General features: G+C 41.8%; 1 protein-coding gene across 1 annotated transcript in view; it reads left to right on the forward strand.

Annotated features, from left to right (window-relative positions):
* The window catches only part of Mapk10 (mitogen-activated protein kinase 10), a 281,578-nt gene that overhangs the window by 166,216 nt on the left and 90,316 nt on the right, over window positions 1–25,046 (forward strand). Inside the window, exon 4 of the mRNA XM_052198829.1 lies at window positions 23,550–24,220. Within this exon, the coding sequence (XP_052054789.1) occupies window positions 23,550–24,220 (671 nt within the window). The remainder of the gene's footprint in view (window positions 1–23,549; window positions 24,221–25,046) is intronic.

A 25,046-nucleotide genomic window follows, 5' to 3' on the forward strand; every position in this document is an offset into this window, starting at 1 on the left:
TAGCAAAACCATTAAAAACATAAAAGATAATTGCTGCAAATCACCCTAACTTATTGAAGTTTGGGGTGAGAACAGTGGTTCTTAGCAACTTGGATGGACAACTGTAGAATATTCATATGAGGAAGGTTTTCTCAAGATTAGTAGCTCTGATAGTTTTGGGATTTTGTTCCTTCTAATAAAGCTGTCATGGAATATGAGAATGGGCTGTGATGGAAAATGAGTAGACCTTTGACCTTTGATGAAGCCCTGACAGGTTCGAGTAGCATTTAGTGCCACAGGGTAACAGATCATCACTGGAAGACTTAACAATCCTATTTTATGATTTTTACAATGTGTTTCATAGGATATCAGATACTCTTCTTCCTACTTTCTATGGGACAGAAATCATCCTTGGTCTTAAGTTGAGTTACTGATAATAGATATCAATAGTGGAGCTGATACCGGGGACATTGAGTTTTGTTGGAGCCCTGGGGTTCTGGTTACTTGTGCCCTAGAACAAGGAGTTGGACAGAAAAACCCATGATGCAGCAGAAGTTCAGATAATTTATTAGAGACAGATTCTTTTCCAGTGGTGGGAGAAGGGAGAAGGGAGAAGAAAGAGAAGAAGGCCAAAGCAAAAACAGAGTTTCCTGAAGAGGTCAAGTGTGTAAAGTGCATATCATATAGTGCAGGCTCTTTGAGTCACTTGTTTTATGTAGGCCTTTGGGACTCAGTTCCTCCCAATACTCTAGTACAGTGTGTACTGCACACAACTTGGTACTTTGTACAATTCAACAGCGTAAACATCTGACTAGGGATGCGGGTTGTAGGATCACAATGAACCACAGATCATCTCCATGAACTCTAGAGTGTATCTTTGTAGGTGACGGTGGCCCCATCCCGGCTTCACCCATCTGTCTTAGGCTACTGCCTTCCCTCAGCCTGTACTCCAGGTTCCCCTGAACTTTTGCACTGTACCATGCTCTCCTGCCTCAAAATTACCCATGCGGAAGATTTTAAACTCATTTTTAGAACAAATGTATCAGGAAAACCAAAACAATACCAACAAAAACCCAAAACCAAGCAAACATAAACAGCACCTGCATTTCAAAATGGCAGCCTTGAGGTTCTTGGCCCCTTTGCCTCTGGCTGGGAAGAAGGGGGAGGGGCATCTTCATTTCAGCAAAGGGGAAAATGCAGGCCTGAAAGGGGAGAGTGCCAGGCTTTGCTCTGTTATATGTGTAAATGCTGTGGGCAGAGCTGTTCCTTCTCTTCCTTATGCCTTCTCAGCCTAAGCACTAAGATATCTTTGTTTAGTCATAATATGGGTCTGTCATACATGGTTTATGCCATATACAGTCTTCAGTTGGTTTACCTTCCTTACCAACGTTTCTTCATTTAATTTCTCCTTGATTTCCTTCAGTAGACAATGAGCCCCTTCGATATAATTTATTTACATTTCAAATGATTTCCCCTTTTCTAGCCCCCCCACTCCCCGAAAGTCCCGCAAGCCCCCTTCTCTTCCCCTGTCCTCCCACCCACCCCTTCCCACTTCCCCGTTCTGGTTTTGCTGAATACTGTTTCACTGAGTCTTTCCGAGCCCCTTCACACCCAACACATGTCTATAGTCAGACCTGCCTGTGGAGTCCACAGACTATCCCTGTGTTTACGATAACAGTCACATGAATCTAGTGTCTTAAATACTCCATATAATCCTGAATATAGAGACTGGTTAGAACTGGGGTCTGGATATTACTGGGGTCTCTGGGGAGGAGGTTAAAAAAGACTGTTCATCTATTTGTACTAACTTTACTTTGAGACAGGAATAAAACATAGAGGAACCAGATTGAAAAGAGATGTCATACATTTTTGACTGTGCCACCATAGAACTGTAAATGCACATGTGTGCATGTCCGACAGGAGATCTGCTTTTTGACTGTAAATGTAGGTAGACAGGCACTCTGTCCTCGAGCCCTCAGCCCTGGCCTTGCTTGAAATGGAATGTCCTCTCTACTCTTCCAGTTGTCTGAAACTTGCTCCTTATTTTTACACTTCCTCCCCCTTTGGCTGCCTTATTATTGATTTAATACCAGGGGCCAAAAGCAATGCTAAATTATCTTCATAAGAATCAAACACTACTTTGGCTTTTAAAACTTACTGCTGACCCTAGATTAAAAAAAAAAAAAAAAAAGCCTCTGAGAGCTATTACATGAGGCTAATAGGAAATCTTTCCGAATATAGTGGGACCTCCTACTTCTGAAGGATAAAAATGATTATTCATCAAAGCAAAACATGCTAAGATCAGTTTGTCTCAATGTTTGAGCTGGGGGCTCTCTGTCTCTTCACGGAGCTGGGAACTCTCAGTCTCCTCACGGTGGGAAGTCATGAAGCAATCTGTGATGAGTTCTCAGAGCAGCATTCAGGAGTCAGTGAGCTAATCCCATCAGCGTTTCCAGTCTTTAGGAGAGGGTTGCAGAAGTGTTTTGAGCTAGTTACACGATTACCCAGTAAGCATAAAATTGTCATGACTTTAAGTAGATTTGAGGAAGGTGGGCATATATATGTATGCATATGTATACATATATGTATATGTATGTATGTGTACACACAAACACACACACAAACATACAAACAATAGAAAATTGAAAAACAAAACAAGAAAATCCTCAGATTCTGGATACAGAGTTAACAGAATGACTTTACTGACACGCCACAAGTCAGTCTGGTAAAAACTTGTCTGAGCTGCTTTCCTCTTTCTTTGAACTTTGAGCTTTTATTGATCATTCTTATTTATCATATACAAGTCACAAACATTGGCACGGCCGGCTATGGCAGCACATGCTTACCTTTCTTCCCAGCATTTGGGAGGCAGAGGCAGAGAGGCAGGTGGATTTCTGTAAGTTTAAGGCCAGCCTAGTCTACAGACCGAGTTCTGGGATAACCAGAGCAACATAATGAGACCTTACCTCAGACAGACAGACAGACAGACAGACACACAGACAGCAAACAAATTAAATTACAGCATTATTTACAAATGTGCCCCGACCAAGACCATCATCTTTAAGATCAGAATTTGATTTAAGGGAACATTTTTATGGTAATAAGGTTGATGGGCAGGAGCAGAGATGGGTCCGATGATACAGGTTCCTCCAAAGCCTCGGACTTCCTGAATAACAGGAGGGAGACTTGTTCACTGCTTCCCAAGTGATTTTATTGTGTTTCAGGAAGCATCACTCACACTCCTCTGGTGCATTTCTCTCAGCTTCTAATGAGCCATTACCCTAAGCGACTTGGCTTTAATCACACATTTATATTTAGCCCTTGACCTGGGAAGCAATTACTCTCTCATTTGCATGCGGAACAGCAGTATAGTCCATGATTTTCCACTCATTTGGCAACCCTGACCCTCAGCTGCAATCTTCTTGAAATCCGGCGCACTGAGCTTCAGATATGGCCTCCAGGCCTGTGAGAGGTTTCATGCAATAGAACCTAAATGGAAGCAAACAGAATAAGATGTTTTATTCTTCCCCTGTCTTTGCCATTCTTCTTGGCCCTTTGTCTAAGTCTGACTGCAAATATCTACTTATAATTTTCTTGTTTAATGAATAAGACTTGTAAATAACAATTCTGACTTTCACAGAGAAAAGTGTAGAACATCAAGAAATAATATGTAGAAGTTTTATGGAAGAGTGCTTAGAAGGAAGCATATGTATAAAATATTATGTATAATATCCATAATTTTGTGTTGTCTATAGTATGGGAGTTGATTTGTGTAAATATATAATGTCAAAATAATAGGTGATATTTATGGAGTTGGTAGTATAGTATCTAAAATTTATATTTGGGTTTAAGGTGTATAATAGACAATTATTCCAAATTCCCCTATTCTTCAGTTAATTTTAATTAACTTATATTCCTAGGGTTAAAAATTAACAAGAATTTGTACCTTGAACACATTTTTGGCAGAAGTGAAGAGTGGTCATTTATATTACTGTAAATTGCTATTCACTTACAGATAACTGAGTTCCTTTGAGATCATTTATTGGGGTAAATACCAACGTCAGAAGAAATAATTAGTTAATACTTTTGTGTTTATTTATAATTTCTGTTTCAGTCCCTGAGACAGAGTGATTAATTGACATAGACTCATGCTTTATAAGCCCCTCCCTGTCTTCTAGAATCAACGAAAGAGATACCCTCATCTCTAAGAATCAAACCACTGTGTGGTCAGCATGTTCCTTTATCTGATGCATACATCCTGAGTAATTCTTAGGATTGATGTTCAACCATGATATGTAATATGTAGCACATGTATACATATGATATGTACATGCTAACCTCCACACTGTCCAGTTTATCTTAGAAAAACCAAAGCTCCTCATGGGAAGGACACAGCTTCGTCAGTGTGACCGACTTAAGCTAGTAACAAATGGCAGTTGTCAGAGTGTGGGAACCTTCCTTCCTGCTTCAGAACACCTGCCCTTTCCACCTGCAGATAAGACAAGTTTGTTTTAAAGAAGAGAAGTTGTGGAATTGGAAGCCGTGCTGGAAGGGTCTTTGTGCGAGGCTCAGAGGGAAGGCACTAGTCCCCATCTCCATGCAGAGGCGTGCTCTGGCCTGTTGCAGATGACACTGTTTACGGTGCTGGCCTGCCTTGATGTCTAGGGTTTGACTGCGGGGGTGGAGACATCTTTCAGTTTGGAAGACGCTCTGACAGCTCTAGCACTCTCTCTTGTCTGCTCTCTGTGCTCATCTCCCATTCACATCCTCACCTGCAGCGGGATTTAAATGTATTTAAAATATTTGACCCTGTCAAGTGCTTTCCATTTCCTGTCACAAGTTATGAATTCAGCCTTGAATCGTTGCATGTTCAGCTCCTGTCAACCATGGGAGAGTTGGAATCACCATCAGACAGGCTCTTGCCCACGTCACTGGGCACAGGCTTCTCTTAGTTTCTGACATACACTGACTGGTTCTCAGAACTGTGCTCTTAGTTGGCTATAGTCTTATCTTTACTATCAAAATGTCTTACACAAAAGATTTAATTATGCCTATTTATGAAAATCAAAAATTCACTCTCAGTCAAAGTGGCTCAAACCTAGGAATATTTATAAAAATGTAAAATAGCAAAGCAAAACAACAACAACAACAACAACAAAACCTTTCTTTGCGTTCACCCTAGACAGCAGACTCTGAGGTAGACAAGTGGCTAAAACTGGATGAACCTCAGATTTCAAAGGAAAGAAAACTTGCCTAGCAAAACTGTAAACTGGACAATGAGGGTATGGTAACAGCTTCAGCAGATAATAGATTAGTATGCTGAACAAGTCTCTGCCACAGTGGTTTGAGAGTCCCAAGAAGATGGAAAGAAGGAAGAAGGGAAAATTACAAGTCAGATTGTTGTCAGGTTGAGGAAGCCCCCCTCCCATGCCGTTCCTCTCAGTGTGTCTCTTCACGGATCACGTCTGTCAGGGCCTTCCTTTGGTCAGAGGCCATCACTCACCTGCTGTTGTTCACCTTGACACTGTGAGGACTGGTGACATGCACCGTGAACGTTGTTTCCTCCTCTTCCTTGTTTCATCTGTAGCTCTGTTCTCCAAACACCCATCCAGATCAGCACAGTTGGCTGCACGCCCTCTCCTGCTGGAAGGCTGAGCCAGCTGGGCATCATGCAACCATGCTGATTTTCTCCATTATAGCTTTATGAGCTCTATCCTCCGCTGGGCTCCCGTTCCTGCATAGCGCCTCTTTTACTTACATGTCTCCTCTGCTTCCCATCCCATTTCCCATGGCGGCCATTACAACCCACTTACAAGTTTCCTGTGAGCTTCTAATCCCATTTTCTCACTCTATTATGTGCAGAAGGCCTTACCCGATTCTTTTAAAAGAAAGCATATGGCCTGAGGCAAGTGTGCTCTACAGTTTTCCTTCTCCACTGTTATCTGCGGCCTTCTGTGCTCAGTGTGTCCCCCAGGAAGAGTGCCCCGGCATGGCTGGCCACCTATGACTGTGACTCCTTCCTCCTCTGTCTCTGTGTAGAATCAACTGTAGCTTCCTCCCTCCTACTTCTTTACATTTTCATCTAAAAATAAGTCCTTTAGATATTGTTTGACCCTAAAAGACCTTTTTGTTACTTGTTTTTCCTAATCAAGGGTTTTGATAGGATGATGTGAATTTGACCTCTCCCCAGAGTCTGTCACACTTCACTAACGGTTGCAATCCTATCACAATGTGGCTATGGAAGAAGAAGGAGACTGGAGATGGCAAAGATGTGTCCTACACAGTTAGCCAGTCCACTGGCTTCCTTTTCTCTCCTCATTTCAGCGTGGAATGTTTGGCTGTGGACACTACCTGCATTATCCGTGCTTTCTAAAGGGAAGACCTGGTTTGTGCGGTATGAGACAGTGACTGTCTCACACTGGAGAGGCTTGGATCAGGAGGGCATTAGTTACTTGTGGTTGTACCAAAAGCAACTTCAGGAAGGAACAGTTTATGGTGGCTCTCCATTTGAGAAGAGAGATAGTCTGCCATGATGGGGAAGGCATGACAGCAGGGAGAGGACACCATGGACCATAATCAGGAAGCAGAGTGTGGACTGGAAGTGGGGCTGGACTAAGATGCAGACACAGTGACTCACCTGCTCACTGAGGTTACCATCTGAGGGAGGGTGTCACCTGCTGGAGAACACTAGGGCTCCTGAAGAATAGGCCACCTTCAAACCACAGGAAGAGGCTAGAAAAAGAAGTATTGATTTTAGATATTTTTGACTGCTATGTGACTGTCAGCGTTAGCTGGGGTTGAAGCTCACTGCCTTCTGATTTTTTACCACCTCTGATCAAGCATTAGGCATCTCTCTTGACAGCCATTTTCCATTGCCCCTAAAGTGTTACATTTGTAAAACATTCTTTCTCCTTGGGCCTTTCACTTCTGTTTATGCCTAACCTTGTTGGCCTTTCTTCTGAGTCCTACACTTATTTTCATATGCATGGTCACTCGCCGTATTTCACTGATATTTCATATATGAATTTATGATCTACTCAAACTTGCCATTTACTGTGGATGTCTTACTTAGGAATCACTCATAGCTTAGTCACATCATTTAGACTTTGTCAACTCATAGGGGTTTGTTACTGTTGTATGGTGGAGGCTAGTGGTGTCCATGTGGAGTACCATCCCCAGTAGTTTGGATGATTGACTGACACCCACCTCTTGATTCCACACTGCATACAGAGGAAAGTTCCTTGACAGAACAGATTCTAACTCTTTAGAATGACATACTAATACTTTTCCCAAAATATATTAGCTACTGAAGTACTTTTGGTACTTTTAAAAATTAACACAAATGAGTATATGTTTAGTGGGATTTCGTATATCTCCAGGCAAACATAGAACATGCATAAGTTACATCCATCTATCCAACCATCTATCCATCCATCCATCGCTCTTTTCCCCTCTATTTGCCACATGCTTACCAGACTTAGGTTGCAAAGATTTTACTTTCAGGTTGATGTTTGTTTCCACATATGAGAAAATAGGAAATACTGGTGTGTGTGTGTGTGTGTGTGTGTGTGTGTGTGTGTATGATTGGATTACTTCCTTTAACATACTGTGTTTTCTAGTGTCCATTCCACTGAAATCTATGAGATTTTATTCTTCGCTACTAATATTCCATCATATTACACACACACACACACACACACACACACACACACACACACACACACACATCATATTTCTTTTCTCCATGGCTCTCTTGAGGACCATATAGTTTGATTCCTCAGTTTAGCTACTGAGAAATAATGCCCCAGTAAATATGCGTCTACAGGCAGTTCTTTGCCATGACCTATTGATCTCCCTTGATACATGTCTAGAACTGGTATGGTTGGATCAGGTATCACTTCTAGTTTTGGTTCATTGGTAAATTTCTGTGACTTAACAATTTTGTTTCTCACCATTAGGAATGATTCCCCTTTCCCATATCCTTATGAACATTGTTTAGTTTTATATTGACTTTATTCATATGTTATTATTGATTGTTCGTGTGTGTGTGTGTGTGTGTGTGTGTGTGTGTGTGTATGTGTGTGTGTGTGTGTATCTGTATGTTTGCTCTTGTGAACTTGTACATGCATGTATGCTTGTGAGTGTGGAGGCCAGAGGCTAAGCTCAGGTTTTCTTCTCCAGGATCTATTTTGTTTGGTGTGTGTGTGTGTGTGTGTGTGTGTGTGTGTGTGTATACCTTCTTGTATACTATTTTGAGCATACATGCCATGGCAGCCCTGTGGGATCAGAGGACAACCTTGGGTATTAGTCTTCAGTTTGCATCTTGGTTGAGGCAGTCTCTGGTTTTTGTTTTGTTTTGTTTGTTTATTTTTGTTCACCATATACAGCAGGCTATGCGTCTGAGCAATTTCCAGCATTCTCTTATCTCTACCTCCCATCTCCTTCTATGGGCACTGAGGTTACACACTTGTGCTTTGCCTTGCGTTTTTATGGTAGCTTTTCAGGATTCAAACTCAACTCCAGAGTCTCTCCCTGGGACTTGGGGCTCACTGCCTAGGCTAGACTAGCTAGTGTGTGAGCTCCCGGGTTCCATGAGCCTCTGTTCTCCCAGTGTCTGTTTGTTCTTGTTTGTTTGTTTGTTTTTGTTTTTAATGTAGATACTGGCCATTGGAGTCAGCTTCTCACGCACTTACCTTGCCGACACTTATGGGTGAAGCCTCCTCCTCATCCCATGTGTGCCCACCCCTGAATTAACTTGGTAGTAGCTGCTATAACTGGAGTGGGATGGAATTTAGCAGTAGTTTTGATTTTATCTGCACGCCCTAGGAGCTAATGTTATTAAGTGTTCTCATTTGTTTATTGTCTTTTTGCATTTATTTATTTCAGATGCAGCCGCTTGGATCTTCTTCATTTTAAAATTAGGTTGTTTTAAAGTTTCTTTTTGGTTCTTCGCGTGTTCTGGATGCTAACCCTCTGCCTCTGCCTGTGAGTGGTGTTAAATGGACTGTCCAGTCTGTAGGCTGCCCCCGACCCTGTTCATTGTTTCCTCTGCTGTGTGGACTTTTGTGATTTGATGTGATCCCCTTGTCATGTGTTGTCTTTTCTTTGCTTTGGAGATCTGATTCAGAAAACTGTTGCTTTCATCCCTGTATTGACAATTTCTTCCATAATCGCAGTTTCTGGTTTTATATTTAGGCTTTTGATGTCCTTGAGTTTACCATTGCCCAAGATGAGAGCTAAGGCGTGAGTTTGAACCCCCTACTCATCCTGTTTGATGTATTTGAGCTTGTTTACCATTGCACAAGATGGGAACTGAGGATCAAGTTTGAATCCTCTCCTCCATCTGTTGTGCAGGCTGTCCCTTTTCCATTTTCTGTGCTTTGGATGTCCTTGTCAAGAGCCAGTTACAGTGTGTGTCACATTTCTGTCCCGCTGGTCTAGGTGTCTGTTTTTGTGCTGATATAAAACTGTTTCCTTACTGGGCTAGTTTGACTCTGTTACTATGGTAAGTCACTGATCAAAAAGAACTTGAGGAGGACAGTATTTCTTTGTCTTAGAGTTTGTAGTACAGCATCATGGCCAGCCTAAGCAGGAATTCAAGACAGGAACTCAGAGGCAGGAACTGAAACAGAGACCGTGAAGAAATGTTGCTTACTGGTTTGCTCCCCATGGCTTGATAAGCTACTTACTTTTCTTAGATCACGTGGCCAGGGATAACACAGCCAACAGTGGCCTGGGCCCCCAAATACCGGCTAACAATCCAGAAAATGGTCAGCTGACATGCTCCCAGTCCAGTCTGTTGGAGGCAGCTCCTCGGCTGAGAGTCTTTCTTCCCGGATGCTCCTGTCTCTGAGGACAGGCATCCTGCCCTGTTTCTTGAGACTGGTGACCTCCACTCCTTCCCACTTGACACCACCTGGCTGCAAGAACACAGAACATTCAGATTGGACACTCACATGCCTACTTGGATATCTGAGGAAGATGTGTGCTGGGGTGGAACAGTGGCTCCTAGGTGGTACCATGCAGGGGTTTCTGACCCATACAGTAGACATTCTAATTTTAGAGAGTAGTTCATTCCTCAAGTTTACTATCCACGCATGTCCTGGGTGTCTTCTGGGATGATGACATGAACTCCAGGCTACTGTGAGATTTCAGGTTACTTATATGTCATGGAACCTAAGCCAGCATGGTGTGTGAAAATTCCCAATAGCTAGGCTTTGCACACTTTTTGGGGGGGTGGGGCTGATTTTCACTCTTATACACTGCAGGGGTGACAGTATTTATGTATTTAACTGCACTATTGAATACATCCTTGTTGCTCTGATTATCTATATATCAACCATCTGTTTATCTGTCATCTATTCATCATCTACTATCTGTCTTTATTATTATCTATAGTCTATCAATCTCTATCTATAATCTATCTATCATCTATTAATTTATCATCCATCTATCTGTAATCTATCTTTATCGTTATTATTATCTATAATCTATCAATCTATCTCTATCTACAATCTATCTATCTATCTATCTATCTATCTATCTATCTATCCATCCATCCATCTTCCTTGGGGAGGAGCTAAGATCTAGGTGCCTCTACTCAGCATCCTAGATGTCTCCTTCTGAAAGCCATTTTGTCTCTGCTTGGATGCATGTGATTGGCCTCCTATTTCCTGGGGTGAACTTCCATTCCAGTTTCAGTTACACGAATCTTTTCTGTAACCCCCAATTTCACTCTCCCCATGGCTCAGCAAAAGTGACTGCTTTTTCGCCTGTGCCGATGCAACATCTCTTTGCAATTATTTAATTTTTTTTAAAAGATTTATTTATTTATTTTATGTTAGTACACTGCTGCTGTCTTTCAGACACACCAGAAGAGAGCATCTGATCCCATTACAGATGGTTGTGAGCCACCATGTGGTTGCTGGGATTTGAACTCAGGACCTTTGGAAGAAGAGCAGTCAGTGCTCTTAACCACTGAGCCGTCTCTCCAGCCCCAATTATTTAAATTTTTATTGCTGTTTAAATGCTTGCTGCTAGAGGGGAATTTTATCAGAATTAGGATTTGAGCTCAGAGTATGTTTACAAGATTTTGAAAATGCTTGGTACATAATGAAAAAATCTTAAATATTGAATAATTTCATATAACATATTTCAGCAATACATGTATAAAGTGTATTAAATTAATGATATGACATCCCAATTTTATGGTTATTCAGCGGTATTAATGCATTAATTAATAAAACTCACTCAGAATCTGTCATTAGATCTATTAACAGATACTGTTGTATATAAATGTTGGTATAATAAACATTGCAATTGTGCCATTGGACTTTCTAAAGAATGAGCTGGTAATAACAAAATTGATATTTCAAACATTTATTGAAATGCCATACTAATTTAAACTTGATCTGATGACATTAAAGAAGACTAACACACAGTATATTATAAAGAGTCATTTCGGGGAAAGTGGAAGGATTGTGTCTGCATTTTTAGACAACTCCACATTCAGGATATACATGCAGGAGAAGGAACATGGTTGCTATCACAGGATGGGTACCATTAGTGTCGGAATGCTGGAGACTCACACCTGAGTGCCAATTTCACAGCTGAAGTGTAAAGTCGTGATCAGATCTATTAGTGCGTTGTATGCAGATCTGGAAAAAAATGGCTAGGCTGAATAAACAGACAAAATGCAAACAACCATTCATTCTCACCATCAAAGAAAAAGACAGCCAGGCGGTGGTGGCGCATGCCTGTAATCCCAGCACTCTGGGAGGCAGAGGCAGGCAGATTTCTGAGTTCGAGACCAGCCTGGTCTTCAGACTTCAGAGTGAGTTCCAGGACAGCCATGGCTATACAGAGAAACCCTGTCTAGGAAAAACCAAATCCAAAAAACCAAAAAACCAAATAAATAAATAAATAAATAAATAAATAAATAAATAAATAAATAAAAAATAAAAAAAAGAAAGAAAGAAAAAAAGAAAAAAAAAAGAAAAAGACAATATGAAATAGAAATGTGGCAGCGAGATGGTTTCCTGGTTAAAGTGCTTGCTGCATGTGTATGTGAGGACCTGAGTTTGGACTCCCCCAGCATCCATGCACAAGCCGAGCTTGGTGGCCTGGTGGCCTCTGTCTATGTCCTTGTGCTTTGACAGACACAGGAGAGTCCAGGGTCTTGCTCCCAAGCCAGGACAGACAACGTAAGCTCTGCATCCAGTGAGAGATCCAGTCTCCAAAAATAAAGTGGAGTGCCATAGAGGAAGACCTCCCTGATGACAACCTCTGGCCTCCACATGTGCAAACACCAGCAAGTGCATCTGCACACATGCATAACACACACACACACACACACATACACACACACACACACAAATGTAAGATTGTTTCTGTGACATCTCCTTATTATATTTTCATTAAGTATTTGTTGGGTGGCTGAATGATATTAGAACTGTAACATATCAATGGGATACAGAGTTGGACAGACAAGGGTCCACCATCCAGGAGCAGAGGGACACAGCCAGCCTTGCTTCTCTTGGGCAGTTTCCTCACGTCCTTCAATCCTTATACTTAAGTCAGGATCATTCTGGATGCTCTAACAAGTTGAAAAAGACTGATAGGAGCTTAAAGGGAAAAGATAAGGAGGGTGGGAACCAGCATCTGTTTAGCCCTCTCCAGGAGTCTCCACCCAGAAGGGAATGAATCCACAGTGAAAGGCCTATGGGCAAGGCCTGCAAGTGATGCTTCTCGTCTGCTCCCTCCTCCGGGCTGGAACTCCTCCACGTGGCTACAATGTAACTGTGCGGGAAGGAGGAGGAGCCGCGCTAGGGCTCTGCCGCTTTTGTGCTTCCTAAAGCAGTTAAGCTCTGGCTAAATCGAGCTAAATGCTACATTCTTTCCGACAGCTTCTAGTTGAGCCTGCGTTTTCTCCGTTGTGCCAGCTTTACGTTATTTCTACACTGCCTTCTTCCTCCGTCCACTGCCTCGATTCCCTCCAGCCTGGAGCCTCTTTAAGGCACAGACTCAATCTCCTGTTCTGCTGTCTAGCACACTGCGTGGCGTGGAGCGGCCACCTAGCAGAGACTGCTGTTATGCCCCTGGTTTTCTCTGCTTTCTCTCTTGTCCACACCCAGCTTTCTGGGATCCATTTTTTTTCCCGTACCAAACTATGCTGAACTATTCTTGTCGAGTTAGAACCGTGTCAGATGTACGGTCTGCACATTATTTGATTCGACCCTTTTGGACCTAAGTGCCTGGTTCGCATGCCAGCCTATTGAACTCTGAGTGTGTCATCTAACGTTTCTTATTCTTGGGTGGAACTCTTTCCTGAAAATTTGGCAGTGCAGATTGAGTCCTCACAAATAAAGGAGGTCTACACTGTGACAGGAGAAGTGTATTCATTATGAGAGGAGCGATTCTGGGTGTTAAAAGGCACATGGGCGAAGGGCAGCGGGAGATGGGGACAGAATGGCACAGAAACAACAGGAGAGACGGGTGTCAAATTCATAAAGAAGAATGAGAGCGGAGACAAATGAGCACAGAAAGCAAGCAGAAGGCTCCCAGAGAGAAACAAAGACAAAAGGGACTGGGCAGAAAAGTGAGGATGGTGACAGAATAATTTTCCAGGATGGAGAAAGGCACTGATGGGATTAATTTGAAGGGAAGCAATAATTCTTTGTGTAGAAGTGAATCTGAGTGTAGCACTTACCTCTGCCTGCTTTGGATCATATTTGATAAGCTGCTCAAAACGTCTTCAATATTGTCACCGTGCTGTCGAATAGAGACAGAAATTTGATTGGCCTGTGAAGCCTCCGCCAACAAAGACCAAGGGTTTGTTTTGCGAGTGGATCAGTTACTTCAAGCTTCTGGCTGCCTGTCACAGCAGTGGCTGCTGACAGCAAGCGTTCCACCTCATGGGCAGCTAAGAGAAGGACAGGGATCTGGGAAGGGAAGTTAGAGAAAATGTCCAAGTTCATTGATCACAGAGTGGTTCCTGCTCCGTCGACACTCCCACATCTTCGAGCTTGGAGGGAGACGAATCTCCTTGGCAGAAAAGCGAGGGCTCAGCTGTGTGCATCTGCACTGTGCCATCTTAACCTGGAAGTGTCCCTGAATCTGCTCCTGTTTTACACCACAGTATATGCTTTTGATGCCCTCTTACTTTATTTTCATTCTGACATGTCTGCCTCAGAGGTGAACTGTTAATAAAAGCCGCACTTGGATCAATTGTCCATGTCCAGTCTCCATTTTTAGGTAAATACTATAACCATGTTTACTTGTACATGGAAAGGATTTTTTTTGAACTACCAAGAAGAAATTATGAACCTCAGTGTTTATATAGGAATTTCTAGACAGTTGTCAGCTTTGGAAATGTGTGTGTGTGTGTGTGTATATGTGTGTGTGTGTATGATTTATATGTGTATACCCTTACAATGAGGAAGGCTTCTCTGTGATCTTGATGCTGTTTGCAGACAGAGATCTGAGGCAGCACTCTCTCACAGTGCTGAGCAGGGACCCGGAGCCACAGCTGTCTCACTGTCCTATGCTGCTAAGCAACAATGCGTGGTTGATTAGATGCAGTAAATGCATTTTTGACTTAGGATATTTTCAACTTGTGATGGGTTTATTGAAATCCAACTCCACTCTAAATTGGTAAGCATCTGTTTCCTAGGAGAACAAAGGAAACAGTTCCACACTACAGTCCTTTAGGATGAAGAAGGATTGGCTTTGGACGTCAGTGACTTTGAAATGTAAACTTTTTATCTTGTTAGAACTATTTCTGTTCATTTCTTAATTTCTAAGTCTTGTTCTTCAACTACTGTGTCAGTTTCCAGCAAAGTGACAATTGAGATAATATACTGGATTATTTTGGTTCATATTAATTTTTAAAAATACTTGTGCATACATGCATGTATGCCTGTGTATTTGTGTGATGTATGTGTAATGTTTATGTGTATTCAAGTGTATGTATATGTATATGTTACATGATGTGTGATGTATGATGCATATGTTGTATGTTGTATATGTATATGATGTATGATGTATATGTGTATGTGTATATATGTATAATGTAGGTCTGGGTGGATGTTAAATGTATTCTCAGTTGCCCTTCATCTTATCTTTTGAGACACGGTCTCCCACTGAACAGATAAGGCACCAGTTTGGTTAGCCACTGATCCCCAGGGACTGCTGGCCTCTCGGTGCATACCCATTCCAGTGCTGGTGTTATAGAAGCAGCTCCACATCTGCTCTTCTACCTGGACGCTGGGCGTGTGAACCCACCTCTCTGCTGGCTGAGCACAGCTCCAGCTCCCAGTTTTAGGTGTTGCTGCCCACGATGAGTTGGCTACTTTGCTTTGTAGCTTCAGTGGCTTACCATGGTAGGGAGATCCAGGACCAGGTGAGCATGTTTTCTCATCCTCATTGAAGATGTACATTCAGTTGTCTAAAGCCTCTTGCTACGTCAGAAGTGCCACAGGCTGATCACTGTGCCTGTACTGCATAAACAGTAGAGAGATGCTACCCATACTATGACTACTAGTATACTATGCTCAGAGAGCACTTAATATAACATAGACATTATAATACCCATTGTTTTATATATCATAATAGTATGTGCTTACATTAGTACCGTAACATCCCAGCTTTATTAAATAATAACCTCTCTGTATTTCAACATTTTTGTGAAACTACTATTCAAAAACACTTCAAAATAATCATTGTGATGTAAACCATTATTGTTTTTAAGAGTCCTCTAAGTGGAGTTGAGATTTTTTTTAACATTTAATGAAATCTATACAAATGTTCATGCGCTGCATCTCTGTGTATGATGTGTGCATTGTGCATGTAAGCCAAAACAATCACCTTAAACACACCAGAAAGAAATGGGCAATTTGACGGCTCTTTGAAAAAATAGTAATAACCCCTACTGTATTTACTCATGATATCTATTAATAACGTAATTAGGAATGATAATGCAGTGTAGTTAAAGTTCTCTGATAGTTTCACTAATAGTCTTAGCATTTACTATCTTTTTTTTGTTTGTGTTTCACCTGATTAACCAAAGCATACTAGAGAGAAGAACTCTTAGATTTGTAAACATTTGTGTTTCTTTGTTATTTGCATACGTAGCATAACCCACTGCTGAAGAACTAGAAGAATATGTATGAATTATACACAGATAGGAAGCCATTCTTTATTTTTTGTCTTGTGTGTATTTCCTTTTCGGTCTCGATTTCTTCCTTGAAGTCAGGATCCTCCTCACTGCCATTCTACACAGTTTAGCAAGCATTTACTTCACACATGCTGTGTTCCAGGTGCCAGGCTGGGCACTGGAGCTATAGGAATGAGCCAGAGTCCTCATTTCACTCACAGCTCTGTCCTGGAGATAGGATCTGCTTCTGGATACCTGGGAGATGGGACACGGCTTAAGATGTTGGATACAAAGAATCATGTCTGAACGTTCTACCTTCCCTTTGAGTCAGAGTTGATGTATAGTTCTGGGGAACAGGCAACCATGTCACACAGATATAGGGATCCTCATAGCTATGTTCTTCCTTACCTGGCCAAAGCTGTGGCTTTTCCATCTCCTTTCATAGCAAGAAGGAACATCGTGAAGAGCGCGGTGGGCAAGCGCTCTCCCTACACATTCCTATGTATTTCATTTGCTTTCCTCCATTGTCTTGACTCGGGTCTGGCTCCGGGGAGACCTGGGAAGGTACGGTCTACTGAATCCTAAGAGCCTTTCTAAAACTCAGTTTCCAGGAACTGCCAGGAAGAGAGAGAAGGATTTTGGTTCATCAGCCCTTCAAATAGTCTTGAGTTTCGGAATCTGTGGTCCTATCTGAGTTCTCAATCACTTGACATTGACTTTGGGGCCTTATTTTCAATCAATGGGGATTTTACTTCCTGATCCTGGCACACCGAGTTTCCAGCAGCCGTATTATGTGGATTATGGTCAATGAATTCTCAAAAATGGCACAATGAAGCAGCAGGCTCTTGATGAATGAATGGGCGAACTTTCTAGACTAAAGCTGTCACCTCATATGTCTCTTCCCCCGGCTTCCTCAAGATGGATGGCAGTGAATGGGACTGTGACAAAGCCTTCATCAGATGAATGAATGCCAAATGAATCCTTGAGAAGGTTAATGGATGGCTCTGGGTGCTTTTGATTTGAAGCAGACTTATTTCTTCCTGAATGTGCCTTCTTCACTCTTTGACTTCTAAAGCTTGTCTTTTAATCAGGCTCTACTTTCATTGCTGAGGGAAACTCAATGACACAGACATTAAAACTATATTTATGAAATAGGTACTATCATTTACATAGCAGTGCACAATCCCACACTTACAGAATGAAATCATTTCTTGTTTTATGCTGTGCGTGGAATAGGTTGGAGTATTGCTGACATCATGTCTTGATTATCTTACCTTTTACTGGATTCCTTGAATCTTATTGGGACAAGAGAACCAAGGAGAGAGCTTCTGACCTGACTCTGAATGTTTCTAGGGCATTCTTTGGTGTTTGCTTTGCTCTTACATTCTGTCTTAAAACAATTTGCTAATGTGACTAAGTTAGCCTGACTCTGGATCTCCTGTTAACAGATCTTCAGATTTTTCTAGAGGAACAATATGTGATACTAATATAAATAATAATACTAATATAAATAGTAAATAATACTTCTTGAGTATTATTTATTGAAACATACTAATACTAATAATATGTACTAATACTTCTAGGAAAGTATTAGCATTTTATACATATGGATACTATTTCTCTGTGTATATATACATAACATATATGTGTATGTGAAATTCCATAATCTTGACATTTTCATTATATATTCAATCATTTTAACACAAAACACAACAAAATCTACATTTGTGCATTTTTTTACATCCATGACCAAAACTATGCCTCTTTTGTTTGCTATTACTTGTGTGTTTTCTATTTTTTTCTGTAACTTTCCAATACTGGACTTTAACAAAATTGCTCCCTTCAAGTTTCCATATTTTTTCTCATCATGACAAGTTAGTTTTGTCACACACTTGAAGTTCTCCCCTTTCTAGCTTGAAGGTACCACAGATCTGGATTTAAAAATACACACTGGTGAGCACCATGCCACAAGGATAAGTGCTAGAGGAATGTTTTCAACTCTTGTGTCATCTCAGGGCCTTGTTTCTTGTGTCCATGATGCATAGCACACGCTCTGGGTGTACACCAGCTAGATAATTTTGTTACTCTCCTTTCATTAATTATGACAAAATTATTCGAGAACACACACACACACACACACACACACACGACTTTTTTCTAAAACATCTAAAAAAATTAAGAATTAATTATTTTTTTTTTACCCAGGAAAACAAAAACTATAAAGGCAAATTCTAGGAGACAATGTAATGGTGTAGAAATAACATTGTTTTCATGTCCTTGAATGCTGGAAACCTTCTGTTTCTGTTAACTGAACTGGAGAGAATGTTTCTGGTCACACTGGTTTAGGACTGATGGGTCATTGTGCTCTGAGACTGCAGAGCACATACTGCCCTCTGGATGCTGGAGGATCACCGGCTCCAGGCAGCTTATATTGATATTCATTCCCTGCTCATAATAGTGATTGAATTCAATATGTAAAGTTGCTAATCTTGAGAGATTATCTAATCTTCCAAATGCCAAAATGAATTTGGCCAGGTGATTTTGCTATTTTGTAATATATATATTACACATTGCATATATATATATATATATTACACATTGCATATATATATATATATGTATGTATATATATACACACTGCATGAAGCAATCAAAACCTTTAGTCTTCAGCTTGCCTTAGTCTTTGTTCAAGTCAGAAACTACAATTGATCTAGAATCATGGAAAGGCTATTGATGCCAGAGGAGAGCTGGGTGAATACATTTACTTCCTGTCCTAAGGCACAATTTAAGGTGATATCAACGAGTTCAGCATTTGTTCAGCGCCCCCACCCCAAACAGATGGAGACTGGCTCATCTCTAATCTGCCAGTGTGGCTGAGGTAGTGTGATAGTTGGCTCCTGGATTAAGTGTAGGCTCCATCTTATCACACTTAGACATCCGCATGTCATCTTTGAAGAAGTGAGCCCCAATCTTGTCTGAGGGTCACAAACTGGGGTGGCTGCTGATGGCAGTCCTGGTTGGGAGCCAGCAAGGCAATCCGGATCTCGGTCTTAGAACCCCAGGGAATGGGAATCCGCTGCTTGTATAAACTTGAGCTGTACAGTATCCCTCCAGACTGTGAACACCTTCATCCAGCTGGCGATGCAGACTCTTGACCCGTGAAAGCTGTGGTGTGCTGGATAGTTTATGTCACCTTGACACAAGCTAAAGTCATCTGAGGCGGGTTGGGGGGGATGTCAATAAGAAAATGCTCCCATAAGGTTGGGCTATACACAAGCCTGTAGGCCATTTTCTTAATTAGTGATTGATAGAAGAGGGCCTAGCTCATTGTGGGCAGCTCCATCCCTGGGCTGGTGTCCCTGGTTGCTGTAAGAAAGCAGGCTGAGCAAGCCATGGGTAGGAAGCCAGTATGGCACCCCTCCATGGCCTCTTGCCTCCAGGCTCCTGCCCTGCTTGACCCCCAGCCCTCACTGCTGTTGAGGATGGACTGTTGAACTAGGAGCAAACAAACAAACAAAAAACCCCTTTCTTCCCAAGTTGCATTTGCTCATGGAGTTCATCAAAGCCGTAGAACTCCTAAGGCATGTGGTAAATGATGTCTACTATTTAAACCACTCTTTGTGACTATTGGCTTCCAGTGTGAACAATGGAGTTAAGCCTTTTCTTTTATCTGCCTCAGACTTTAGATTTCCTTTTTCAGTGTGTGAGAATCTTGGATGATATCTAGGAAACATGCCAGATAGCAGTATTTAAGAGGCATGATACTTACTGAAATGGTTTGTATATGCTCAGCCCAGAACGTGGCAATATTAGAAGGTGTGGCCCTGTTGGAGTAGGTGTGACCTTGTTGGAGTAGGTGTGTCATTGTGGGTGTGGGCTTTAAGGACCTCATCCTAGCTGCCTGGAAGTTAGTATTCTGCTAGTAGCCTTCAGATGAAGATGTAGAACTCTCAGCTCCTCCTGCACCATGCCTGCCTGGATGCTGACATGTTCCCACCTTGATGATAATGGACTGAACCTCTGAACCTGTAAGCCAGCCCTGATATGTTGTTCTTATAAGAGTTGCTTTGGTCATGGTATCTGTTCACAGCAGCAAAACCCTAATTAAGACAATTACCTTCCTTACATGTATATCATATTTGCCACACACACACACACACACACACACACACATCATATCATATTATTTACTGTATAAACTGGGGAGTCCACTTTTTAACATTGATTACTGAAATAAAAGGAAGCCCTGTCCCATCAGAATTTTCCAGAAATGATTCCATTATCTTGTTTTATATTTCTTCCAACAATTAATTTGCCTTTCCTCAGAGAAGAATAATATTCTAATGAAATATTATTACTTTATTATTATTATCATATATTGAAGTAAATCTGTTAGTTGTAAATACTTAGATGCGAATAATAGAATGCATGGTGTGAAACAGATTATTTAGAATAATGTAGGAAAGAAATGAAAGCATGTAGCAGTTTCTAATGACAACCCAGTCTCTTTGCATCATGGCATCATGTGAATATAGGACTATGGAATCTGACATTCAGCTCATGGAGATTTCAGCTGAGCCTTTGCCATTCATTAGAAATGGGGCCTGAAGTCCCCTGAGCTTCACAGTTCCTCTTTCTAGAGTGAGACTAATAGTGCCAACACCACAGGGCAAGTAAATTTGTATGCAGATTAAATTTTATAATGTAATCAAATTACGATGCATGATGTATTTGATACTCATTAAAAAGTGGCTCTTTTTCTTTTTCAAGCCATAGAAACACAGACAGACACACAGACACACAGACACACACACACACACACACACACACACACACACAGAGACAAAAAGGGACTAGTATTTTCTCTGATCTAATGACATTTCTTTTCTTTCTAAATACAAATTGTGCTCGTTCATTTTTCATAACATCAGCTTTATATCAAGATATTTTCATCCATCTTGGGCTTATAAGGTTGTTCAACATGCATTTTAAAACGTGTGGTCTCTATCAGTAAATGCTACAGGGCATAGTTTGCTCTTATGTTGTATGAACTATTTGGTTCTATTCCCTGACTATCCAGGAATGGCTTCTTTTCCTGATTGGGAGCTGTTAGCTTAAAGCAAATTATGACTAGTATTCTCTGCTATGACAAGAAAAAAATACCATTTTAAACTTATTTTTTAAGATTTATTGTTAATTTGAAATGTGTGCTTGCGTGTGTGTCTATGTGTCTCTGTGTGTGTCTGTGTGTGTGTGCTTGAGTGTATATGTGTCTGTGTGTGTCTGTGTGTGTGTCTGTGTGTGTGTGTCTGTATACGTGTGTCTGTGTGTGTGCTTGAGTGTGTATGTGTCTCTGTGTGTGTGTATCTCTGTGTGTGTGCCTCTATGTGTATCTGTATGTGTGTGTCTGTGTGTGTGTGTACACATGTGATTGCAGTTGCCCTCAGACCAGAACAGGGAGTGGATGCCCTGGAGTTAAGAGTTACAGGTGGTTGTGAGCCACCTGATGTGTATTATTAGGAACCAAACTCTGCTCCTTTGCTGAGGTCATTATGCATTTTAATTGTAGCCATCTCTTCAGCTCCTTAAACATCTTTTGATAAGACAGGGCAACTATAAAAGATATTGACCCTGTAAACAGAGCCTGCCTCCCTTGGTATAGTGTTTTTCTCAGTCTACAGGTAACTGGGTCCCTGTGCCTCAGGTGCTGCTGCATTCTTAGAACCTGGCCTTCACCATGAGATTATCAGCTCATAATATTTGTAAGACACCAGGACCATCTTTTGGAAATGGCATCCTTTTGGGAGATTTCACAATTGATTAACCATGTGCAAAGTGGCTTGGTTGTAGCAGAGTCTTAGGACAAAGACGGAACCTGACACATGGAAGCTTTGTGATTTTGGACAAGTTAATTTCCTTAGGGCTCAGTTTCTACAGGTGTAAGGGAGGGCCTGGGTGAATTAGCAAAGGCTTTTCTAGCTAAAAGCTGACTCTTGATATTCAGACAGTTTTATATTTACAAAAAAATCTGAAGCCTGCTTTTTCTTCCATTTTGAAAAATTGCTGCTGACACACAGTGCTCTCAGCATTCTGCAGCATTTAAAATGCAGCTGGGAGGACTCAGAGCTTGGAGCTCAGAAAGTAATTACCAAGACTGCAGCAGTCAGTGGATGTGTGTGTGTGTGTGTGTGTGTGTGTGGTGTGTGGTGTGTGTGTAGGTATCTGTGTGTCTGTGTGTGTGGTGTGTCATGTGTGTGTATGTGTAGTGTGTGCGTGTGTGTGTGTGTGTGTGTGTGTGTGTGTGTGTGTGTATGTATCTGTGTGTCTGTGTGTGTGGTGTGTTTATGAGTAGTGTGTGTGTGCATGTGTATATGTGTGGTGTGTGTGCATGCTTTTTTATTGTGCATGTATGTATGTGCAAAATGCAACCATATGAATCAGAATGTGCACATCAATTTTCTTTCATTTGAATCATGAGGAAAATATAGAGTTATTGCCAGCAAAGGCAATAGTTTACCATTTCCTGACTTTTATTTCTTTGGAAAATCTGAGACACTTGCATATTATCAGCAGCTTGCATACCAAAGAGAAGTAAGAGATGGGTCATTTGTGTATGTTCATGGTGCAGTGATGTTTGCAAAGTGGTGGAGGGAAGCATCGAATGTTTGGGGCAGTTATGCAAGATTTGATGATGAATTGATACTAGCCAAGGTTGGAATTAGAAAAATTTCACATAAAACTCAAAATGTATGTGATATGGCACTTGCCCTCAACGGGCTTGACACACATGCTCCTGACTGGTTGAATGTGTCAGCTACAAACATGTACCTAGAAGAATGTGATTTCTCATTGCTGGGAATAGACCAGGAGACAGTCGGCTTAGAGAGGCTAACTCACCAGGGAGACGGCAGACACCTTCAAATATTTGAAGTCGCAAGTGTCAATAGGTGAGCAAACAGACTGTGGAGAATATATGCACGGTTAACAGCAGCTGCATCTTGATTCTGCCTGAGAAGGAACTTCCTCAGCACTGCATCCGTGCCTGCCTTCCTATGTAGTCGGAGTGGCCTGGGGGAATGTTTCAGGGGTCATTGGGTTTTTTCATGGAATTACTTCATTTGGAAGTTTCTTAAATTTTTAAGATTTCATGTTACTCTGTGATTCTGTGGACGTTAGGCCGATAGAGGCAAGGAGTGCTTTCCATCTGAAGACCTGCTGGACGGTGTGTGTCTGAGTGTTGTGTTTAGTGTGGAGGGTGGCATCATTCAACTTAGTGCCACACTGAGAGCAATCGATGACTGGGCTGAGCTAGAGCCTGGTCAAGCCACCAGGATCAACACCAACGTGTGACAGCCATGGTCCACCTGGGTCAACACCAACGTGTGACAGCCACGGTCCACCTGGGTCAACACCAAAGTGTGACAGCCACGGTCCACTTGGGTCAACACCAACGTGTGACAGTCATGGTCCACCTGGATCAACACCAACGTGTGACAGCCACGGTCCACTTGGGTCAACATCAACGTGTGACAGCCACGGTCCACCTGGGTCAACACCAATGTGTGACAGCCACGGTTCACCTGGATCAACACCAACATGTGACAGCCATGGTCCACCTGGATCAACATCAACGTGTGACAGCCACGGTCCACTTGGGTCAACACCAACGTGTGACAGCCATGGTCCACCTGGATCAACACCAACGTGTGACAGCCACGGTCCACTTGGGTCAACATCAACGTGTGACAGCCACGGTCCACTTGGGTCAACATCAACGTGTGACAGCCACGGTCCACCTGGGTCAACACCAACATGTGACAGCCATGGTCCACCTGGATCAACACCAACGTGTGACAGCCACGGTCCACTTGGGTCAACATCAACGTGTGACAGCCACGGTCCACCTGGGTCAACACCAATGTGTGACAGCCACGGTTCACCTGGATCAACACCAACATGTGACAGCCATGGTTCACCTGGGTCAACATCAACGTGTGACAGCCACGGTCCACCTGTGTGTGCTGGATTCACACACAGAAGGCCAACAGAGGGAGTTCCTTACCCAGCAGACATGTTTCTTTGCAACTGGTCAGATCATCTTTTTGTTTTTTGCTGTAAGGCATACACTACAAATGGTTTTAGCTATGAGTACATAAAAATCATGTCACAGGTGGGGAGGTTTTATATTTTTATTTGGATAGGAAATTTCATATTTTAATTGAACCATAAATTTATAAATGTTTTAGAGACTCCTCTTTAAAGATAAAATAACCCCCAAATTTTAATTGTGGTTGATCAAAACCTTTGTTATTTACAGTTTAGTTCACAGCTTTCACCACTGAAGTTATTACATATTATATACATACACATGCAAATATGCATGCAAATACACATGCACATGCATGAACATACTCACACATTTCAACTCACACAAAACATTTCAAGAAAGTCTTTTTGAAGATGTTAGAATTAGATTTTATTGAGGTTTGTTCTTGTGCTTGTATTATAATGCTAAATACTGGCCCCTAAATCCTGGTTGCCTCCAGGGACTAGAGAATCTGTATCTATACAAGTGATGCTATGTAACTCTGCTATGCCACGTTATCCCTGATTGGTAAATAAAGACAACCAATAGCTGGACAGAAGACAGATAGGAAGGGTTTTGGTTCCTGGGCTTGCATCTGAAGAGTCCATGAGGAAGGAGAGAGAGAGAGAGACAGAGAGAGAGAGAGAGAGAGAGAGAGAGAGAGAGAGAGAGAGAGAGAGGTAGAGGAGAGACGCATGGGGTAGGTGAATTATGGAAATGTGTCCACAAGGGCTGGCCAATTGGAGTTACAAGCAGCCCAGATGAAACATAGCAAGTTATAATTAGGGGGTATCGATGGGGAAGTAGATTCTAATAGCTTAAAGGGTA

This window comes from Apodemus sylvaticus, chromosome 11 (assembly GCF_947179515.1).
Source record: "Apodemus sylvaticus chromosome 11, mApoSyl1.1, whole genome shotgun sequence".
Classification (NCBI taxonomy): Eukaryota; Metazoa; Chordata; class Mammalia; order Rodentia; family Muridae; genus Apodemus; species Apodemus sylvaticus.